The 9,044-nt window shown below is 50.3% G+C and overlaps 1 protein-coding gene across 10 annotated transcripts in view; it reads left to right on the top strand.

The window, feature by feature from the left end:
- Window positions 1-9,044, top strand: part of DOCK3 (dedicator of cytokinesis 3) — a 605,476-nt gene that overhangs the window by 517,567 nt on the left and 78,865 nt on the right. For 9 of the 10 annotated variants that reach the window (XM_032805794.2, XM_032805795.2, XM_032805798.2 and 6 more), the window contains 2 exons: window positions 1,480-1,506; window positions 1,627-1,722. In XM_032805794.2, coding sequence (XP_032661685.1) covers window positions 1,480-1,506; window positions 1,627-1,722 — 123 coding nt within the window. The remainder of the gene's footprint in view (window positions 1-1,479; window positions 1,507-1,626; window positions 1,723-9,044) is intronic. The other variant, XM_032805793.2, reaches the window with a different exon arrangement.

The raw sequence follows: 9,044 nt of genomic DNA, 5'->3' as shown, positions 1-9,044 counted from the left end.
TTGTAACTGTTGTTCTTCGAGATGTGTTGCTCATATCCATTCCACACCCGCCCTCCTTCCCCACTGTCGGAGTAGCCGGCAAGAAGGAACTGAGGAGCGGGCAGGCCGGCAGGGGTATATATCACCCACCAAAGTGGCGCCATTCTAGGGGGTGACCTGCCGGCCCGCTGGAGTTGCTAGGGTAAAAGTTTTCCGACGAACGTGCACGCGCAGCACGTACACCTACTGGAATGGATATGAGCAACACATCTCGAAGAACAAGAGTTACAAGGTGAGTAACCGTGTTGTATCAATGCTGCATAGGTTACAGTATCCAGTGTGCCAAGTGGTTTCTACGTTCCTATCACAGACACACTAGATGTGCCAGTGCTCAGCTTTGTGACATCACTGTGTGAAATCATAGTCTTCAGACTGTTCAGAGAGCCAGCTAAACCATCAAGCAGTTCAAACCAGTTTGGGGGCATCTAGGATTTCCCTCCATTTTCTCCCTTTGCTTACCTTGCTCTTGAAGGTCATACATTAATTGAAAGTTGGAAACTGCTCCTTCCAAAGCCTGTCAGTTCACAGCATTTCCAGTCCCTTCCAACCCAAGAAACAATAATGATAGTAGGCAGCTAACCTGAAATCTCAAGATCTGATCCTCCCACATTGTTAGTTCTAGGGTGCTGAGCTGTATGTCCAAGTCTGATTTTCAAATGCCTCCCTTGTTGAATGGTGATCTTGGTTTGAAGGCATATATTGTGACCCACTCTGATCTCCGCTGAGTTAAATCTTGACTCTCTAATTGATCCAGTGGTCCCTCTGAGATCAGTAACAGAATATAGGGCAAATTTTCAAAAGGATCTCAATCCAGTCTCCATTTATGTGCGTGCAGCTTGATGTATGCAAACATCTACATGCATTGTTGGTGCACCAACACCTCTGGATGGAAATTATAGAATTTATTTGTGCACACACATTATTTTGGGTATGAAGGTAAATCTATAACCTGTGCACCTCTATGTTAATACACAGAAAGTATGCACTTTATTTGAGTGCACACAAATGGAAACCACTTTTTGGAAGTTTGGCTTCATCAGTGTACATGCAAAAATGGCAAATACATTTGAAAAAAAAATAATGGAAAAATTGTTTCTCTTTTTATTTACCTGGCAAAAACAATGTTCTGTGTTTCCCTTGCTTCGGCTGATGATATCTCTGATAACAGTTGTGATGCAAGATGTTGAACTGGGATTGCTCATTAGAAACCAGAATTTAACAGTTTAACTGAGGACATAAAATGTGTTACAGTGGGTTTAGGCTCCTTCCCAGTCATAGCTTTCCATTGATATAAGCAGCTACCATTAGCAGCTTGGGAACCAGTTTTTGTTATGTTCAATGTTCTTGTTCCTATGTTTGAAACAGTATTGTGATAGGAAATTTTACCTTTTGCTGCGAATTCCATCTTTTCTTGTCTTTGCTTCATGCTGCATGGAGTAGAACCCAGCTCTTTGGGCCCTACCCCAGGTAAGACTGTAATTCTCTCAGTCTTCTGTATGAGAGAGAGAGAAAGTTGCTCCTGGCTCCCTCTAGGATCTATACCATTTCCAGAAAAGCCTCATATGCTGCCTCTTCATTTCCAAACAGCCTGCTGGAGAAGATTGAACAAGAGACATGGCGGGAGACTGGCGTCTCTTTTGTTACATCAGTTACTCGCCTCATGGAGCGTCTCCTTGACTACAGGTACCTGGTCACAGCAATAAAGTGTTCTGAGTATAAGTATTCTAGCATTCTGCAAGAAAGGTGTACAGAATTCTTTTTGTATAGAGAACTGTTTTGTATTGGTTTTAAAGCAATCAGTTAATTTGTTGGTGTGGAGTAATGTGAGTGCAACCATCACACATAACTGTTGGTTTCTGAATTAAGGCAGTGGATGCACACATTCTCATTTACTTCTTGTTCATTCTTGATAAATTGTCAGAATGAAGAAACTAGTGTTTAGTTTACTTGATGATGAGGCTAAAGTACTATAGAAATGTTAGAAGTTATTAATCTGACTCTCTTCTTAGAATATTTGGCCCTGATTCATCAAAGTCTAACATCATGCCTTCTAACTCAGCTAAGGGAGACATTTTTAAAAGCACCACCATGCCTCCCGCTGGTCACTCCAAGAATTAGCTCAGTACCTTGGTGGAGCGCCCACTGCTGATGGTGTCCCATCTGTCCTCTGCTCCTTTGTTGTTGTCTGGACCCACACTTCCTGCTCAGCAACATCCTCTTCAGGACACTGCCCTCCGGTCTCACCCGCTTCTGGGGGTCTCTGCACCCCAGCCACCATGGTCAACCACACCCCAAAGTCTAAACCCTAGTGTTAAGGGTCTAGGGCAGTCCACTATCACCACATCCACTAACTAGGTGTTCATGAAAAGGGGGGACCCAGGCCCACCCTCTACACTGGATCCCGACCCAGGGACCCTTTGGTGGCAGCCTTCCTGCCCTCCTCCTCTCCCTTGTGCGCCTCTCTCCCTGGGCCGCTTCCCCTTTGGCCCCTTTGCACTGGCCAGGCCCTTCCCTCAGGGCCTGCAGCCTGGCAGGTAGCGGGCTGGAGTTCCCTTCTACTCCCCCAAGCCTGCCCAGCACTGCGCTGCGCTGTCCCAGGTGCGGGTCTCCTCACTCAGAAGACAGACCTTCCCCTCTGAAGGTCTGGGAGAGACTGCCTGCTGCTCTTCTGGGCAGCCTTTATAGAGGGCCAAGCTGAGCCCTGATTGGCTCTCTCCAATCTTGGCCCCCATTGGCTCCCAGCCCTTTCCTGATTGGCTGCCGGCCTGCGCAGCCTCTCTGGCCTACTCTAGCCCCTCTCACATGGGGGTGGGGCTTTATTCAACAATCTCAAATAATTTTTCATGTTCATGTGCCAGAAGCCCCAGTTGTCCCCGCCCACATGACAAAACCTCCAGTTCTTCTTCAAGTGATTGTTCATATTGATTCCAATTAGGTGTGCACTCCACATGCACAGTTGTTGGAAAGTTTTTCCCCTAGCAGCACCCATCGGGTCGACTGTGGAGCCCCCTGGAGTGGCACCTTCATGGCGCTCAATATATGACCCTGCAAACCTGACGCCTCCACAATTCCTACTTACCACCAGTGATGATTGTTGGAACTGTGACGTCTTGCTCAGGAAGTTCTACCACATTTCCCTAGCTTTGTTTGTGTTCTCTGTACTTATTAGTTAGTTCTTAGGTGGTAGTTAGCAGTTGGGCTGGGGGGCGGGGTCTACCCTCTATCCCAACCGCTTTTCCTTGGGAGGGCTTACATGCCCGAGTCTCAGGGGTTCAAGCCCTGCAAGTCCTGCAGCAAACCCATGCCAACGGGCAACCCCCATGATGCTTGTCTGAAGTGTCTGGGGGAGGCTCACCAAGCCGACAGGTGCAGGATTTGTAAGGGGTTTCGCTCCAGAACCAAAAAGGAGCAAGACTTTCGCCTCAAACAGCTCCTTATGGAGGAGGCACTTAGACCAGAGCCTCCACTGGCGCAGCAAGACCCGGCACCGAGTTCGTCGGTGCATAGCGCCCCAATGACAGTGGTGGAAGTGGCACTGTGGAAGAACACTGGCAGACACCTGCGGCACCAAAATCGGCAGGATCAACCCGGCACCACTCTCTGGCACAGAAGCGGCACCAGAAGCAAGGGAAGAGCAGCTCTCCATCCCAAAGGTTCTCCTCTCTACAGCCGGCCAATGGGGCGTGTCCTCAAGAGGAGTACCCAGCGCTGAAGTCTGTGGAGATGGCACTGTTGACTTCGGCCCTGCAAGGGGGACTATCGAATCTAGTGTTTTCAGACTCCTCTGCCCATTCATTGAGGTGGAAGTGCCATCCACCCCGGACACCTTTGAGGTCATGAGAGAACTCATCACTATGACAGCGCCGAGGTCACCATGGCACCATCTTGAGGCAAACTGGTGATGCTCCATCCTTTGACCGCGCTGCTAAAATCACGGCATCGCTAGGGGTCCCAGCACAGCTCGCAATCATGGCACTGGTTGGACTCGCAGCACCGCTCCAGGTCACACCAGTGCTTCCACTCGCAACGCTTATCTGCACATTGATCTGTGTCGCGCAGCAGGTCCCACTTCCAGCACCAGTCCCAGTGCCACTCAGCAACCCCACACATCTCCAGATCGCGATGCTACTCCAGCCTCACAGCACCGCTCTCCAGCCTCGCAGCACCGCTCTCTGGCATTGAAACACCACTCCCCAGTGCAGCGCTGCCTGCAGGATCAGCTCCTCTTGTCACCACCCTGGCCATGGCATTCCCGATCCCGGTCTTCGGACTTGGAGATGGGATCTAGATACTCAGAGTGGGGTTGGCACCAGTTGGGCCATGGATGCTCTGAGGTGGGCACAAGGCCATGGCCTGCTCAGTGGCAGGGACCACCACAGTGGCCATTTTGGACCCCCTGAGCGTACTACCAAGCGCAGGGCGCCCAGTCTAAAGGCTTCCAATTGGCCACCTCTCAACCACAGGTGCCGGAGGCTTCCACCAGTCGCCCCAACCCTAGGGGTGCCGAGGAGGTGTCATGCCCATATCCCACCCATGGAACCAACTCCAATTCCTGAGCAGACTGTTGTCTACCTGGTTCAGCGAGCGAGACAGGATGAGAGGTCCTTGACAAGCAGGAGGGACAGGAGGACCCTATTCCCCAATTAGCCTCCTCATCCTCCTCCCCAGACGCAGCTGTTGCAAGCACTTCTGTCTCTGCACCTACCCCAATAGACAGCCGTGCCCACCAGGACCTCTTCACAGGATGGGACACAACATGGGTCCACAGGCCGAGGAGGTGATGGAGTTGGAGGACCCAGTGGTCGACATCTTGGCCCCAGAAGGTCCTTTGAGGGTGGCTCTGCCCCCATCAAGACCATACAGGCCAATGCCAAGACCATCTGGCAGACCCCAGCCTCGATCCATCCCACCGCCAAGGGCGTTGAGAGGAAATATTTCATCCCATTGACGGGGTACGAATACCTTTTCACGCACCCGCAGCCTTGTTCTTTGTTGGTTGTGGTAGTGAATGAGAAGGAGAGGCAGGGGCAACAAGCCTCAGCGCCTAAGTCCAAGGACACCAAGCTCCGCGGGGAGGAGGGGGGGGCTCCAACTCAGGATTGCCAATCAGTAGACAATTCTGAGCTGGTATAGTTTCATCTCATGCATCCGACGAAGTGGGTATTCACCCACGAAAGCTCATGGTCCTATACGTCTGTTAGCCTATAAGGTACCACAGGACTCTTTTCTGCTTTTATAGATCCAGACTAACATGGCTACCCCTCTGATACTTTCATCTCCTGGAACTCGATGCTCAAATTCAAGGAGCTGGTGCCAACAGAGTCCAGGGAGGAGTTTGGCGCAATCGTGGAGGAAGGCAAGGCAGTGATACTGGCCTCTTTACAGGCCTCACTAGATGGTGCGGACTCGGTGGTGCGCACCTTGTTCTCCGGTATCACCATTAGGTGTAGCTCCTGGTTGCAGGCTTCGGGCCTCCTGCCCGAGGTTCAACAGACGATGCAGGACCTGCCTTTTGATGAGGCGGGCCTGTTTGTGGAGCAGACTGACTCTCGGCTGCATAGCCTAAAATACTTAAGGGCTACTCTGAAATCTTTGGATGTGCATACCCCAGCAACCCAATGCAAACATTTCAAGCCCCAGTAGCAGCAGCAGCACTCCTACCATCCTCGGCCGAGAAAGGACTTTTACAGGAAAAGGGACAGGAATAGCAAAAGGAAGCCTTCCAACCCTCCTTCTGGGCCGGGCCCAACTAAACCATTGTTGAGTTCCAAGCAGGCCTTTTGAAGGGGCGCCCAAGGATGGTGCACCAGCTTCAATTCCAGATCTTTCTCCCTCTTTTTTGAATCGTCTGTCTCACTTCTACAATGCTTGGTCCCAAATAATTTCGGACTGCTAGGTCCTCCATATGGTGGAAGTGGGATATTTTCTCCAGTTTTGCTCCTACCCTCCCTCCAACCCCCCTTCCCCATCCCTCTTCAGGGACCCTTCTCATGAGCAACTCCTTATCCAGGAGGTTTAGGCACAGTGGAGGAGGTTCCTCAGGAGTTAAGGGGGAAGGTATTCTATTCCCGATACTTCCTAATCCCCAAGGCCAAGGGGGGGTCTTAGATCCATTCTAGATCTGCGCAGACTCAACAAATTCATGGTAAAGTTGAAGTTCTGCATGGTCTCCCTGGGCACCATTATCCACTCCCTGAATCAGATCTGGGAGACTGGTATGCCGCCCTCGACATGAAGGTTGCATATTTCCATATAGCGATTCTTCCCACACACCAGCACTTCCTATGCTTTGTGGTCAACCACAAGCATTACCAATTCACTGTCCTACCATTCGGCCTCTCAACAGTCCCCCAAGTGTTCACCAAGTGCATGTCAGTCATGGCTGCTTTCCTCTGTTGACAACAGGTGCAATATACCCCTATTTGACAACTGGCTGCTCAAGAACCGCACCAGGGGGCAGGTGCAGTCCCACATCCATTTGGTCAGGTATACGTTTGAGCTACTGGGTCTCCTCCTCAACTTGGGGAAGTTGACCTTGGAACCGACCCAAAGAATAGAATTCATTGGGACGGTGTTAGATTCGGTTCAGGTGTGAGAACTTCTGCCAGAGACCCGATTCTGAGCCATCATGGACATAATTCAAAGCCTCCAGCAAATCCCAAACACAATAAGAAGGGAGTGCCTGAGTCTCCTCGGCCACATGGCTGCTTGTGACCCAGCACTCCAGGCTGCAGCTCAGACCGTTACAGGCATGGCTCACCTCAGCTTACCTCCCAGGGTGCAACAGCTTGAATTCAGTGGTCACGGTGCCAAGGCAGGTCCTCGTGTCCCTCTACCGGTGGCTCAACCCTCAAGCAGTGTGCGAAGGAGTCCCCTTCCACAACCCTCAGCCTTCCTTGTCCCTGGTTAGGGCCGCATCAGCTCTGGGGTGGGGTGCACATCTGGGAGACTTCCAGACACAGGACCTGTGGCCTCAGGATGAGCTCTCCCTACATATCAACATCAAAGATCTGAGGGAAGTGTGCCTAGCCTGTCAGGCCTTTCAGGCCTGAGTACAAGGCCAGTGCATAGCAGTTCATAGACTCATAGACTTTAAGGTCAGAAGGGACCATTATGATCATCTAGTCTGACCTCCTGCACAATGCTGGCCACAGAATCTCAGCCACCCACTCCTTTAACAAACCCCTAACCTATGTCTGAGTTATTGAAGTCCTCAAATTGTGGTTTGAAGACTTCAGACTGCAGAGAATCCTCCAGCAAGTGACCCGTGCTCCATGCTGCAGAGGAAGATGAAAAACCTCCAGGGCCTCTGCCAATCTGCCCTGGAGGAAAATTCCTTCCCGACCCCAAATATGGCGATCAGTTAAACCCTGAGCACGTGGGCAAGACTCACTCAGCCAGCACCAGGAAAGAATTCTCTGCTGTAACTCAAATCCCATCCCATCTAATCCCATTCACAGACCACTGGGCATACTTACCTGCTGATAATCAACAGGTCAGTTGCCAAATTAATTGCCAGAATTAGTCTTAAAGCCAGATAGGTCTTTCCCCCACTACTCCCCTTGGAAGGCTGTTCCAGAACTTCACCCCTCTAATGGTTAGAAACCTTCGCCTAATTTCAAGTCTAACTTCCGTGTCCAGTTTATATCCTTGGTACTAGCTTAAATAATTCCTTTCCCTTCCTAATATTATCCCGATATATTTATAAAGAGCAATCATATCCCCCTCAACCCTCTTTGGTTAGGCTAAACAGCCAAGCTTTCAGCCTCCTTTCATAAGACAGGTTTTCCAGTTTTCCTAGTAGCCCGTCCTGAACCTGTTCCAGTTTGAATCATCTTCTTGAACTGGGAACCAGAACGGCACACAGTATCCAGATGAGGTTCACCCAGTGCCTCTTGTGTAACGGTACTAACCTCCTATCTTTTGCTGGAAATACCTCGCCTGAGGCATCCTAAAACTCCATTAGCTTTTTTAACAGCCATATCACGATTGGCGGCTCATAGTCATTCTGTGATCAATCAATACTCTGAGGTCCTTCTCCTCCTCTGTTACTTCCAGCTGATGTATCCCCAATTTTATACCCAAATTCTTGGTATTAATCCCTAAATGCATGACCTTGCACTTCACTATTACATTTCATCTATTACTATTACTCCAGTTTACAAGGTCATCCAGATCTTCCTGTAGGGTATCCCAGCCCTTCTGGGTTAGCAATACCTCCCAGCTTTGTGTCATCTGCAAACTATTAGCACATCTCCACTTTTTGTGCCAAGGTCAGTAATAAAAAGATTAAATAAGATTGGTCCCAAAACTGATCCCTGAGGAACTCCACTAGTAACCTCCTTCCAGCCTGACAGTTCACCTTTCAGTTCTAATGGAGAACACCATCGACATGTTTTACATGAACAAGCAGGGTGAAGCCCGTTCCTCTCCCCTGTGCCAGGATGCCCTCCAGCTGTGGGAGTTCTGCATAGTCCACTCCATTCACCTGGAATCCTCCTTTCTACCAGGAATTCTGAACATACTGGCAGACCACCTCAGCAGGTCCTTACACACACACGACCATCTGGCTGGATGTCATACACCTTGTTTTCCAAAGATGGGAGTTTTCCCGGGTCGACCTGTTTGCCACGTGACGCAACAGGAAATGTCCAATGTTCTGCTCCTTCCAGGGTCACAGTCCAGGTCCACTCACAGATGCATTCCTGCTACCCTGGAGAGATCACCTGCTGTATGCCTTTTCCCCGTTTCCTCTCATGCATAAGGTCCTGCTCAGGGTCCACAGGGAAGGGGCAGAGATAATTTTGATAGCTCCAGCGTTGCCTCGACAACACTGGTACACCACACTCCTGGAACTGTCAGTGGATGCACCTGTGACGTTACCCCTCCTCCCCAACTTACTCAGGACCATGGCACCTCCATCACCCCGACCTGCAGTCCCTCCACCTCATGACTTGGAAGCTTCATGGCTGAACCCCATGGAACTTCTGTTATCAGAACAAGTA

The sequence above is a fragment of the Chelonoidis abingdonii genome, chromosome 16 (genome assembly GCF_003597395.2).
Source record: "Chelonoidis abingdonii isolate Lonesome George chromosome 16, CheloAbing_2.0, whole genome shotgun sequence".
NCBI classification, from domain to species: domain Eukaryota; kingdom Metazoa; phylum Chordata; order Testudines; family Testudinidae; genus Chelonoidis; species Chelonoidis abingdonii.
Note: the sequence above shows the minus strand (reverse complement) of the source record. Positions and strands in the feature narration are given on the sequence as shown.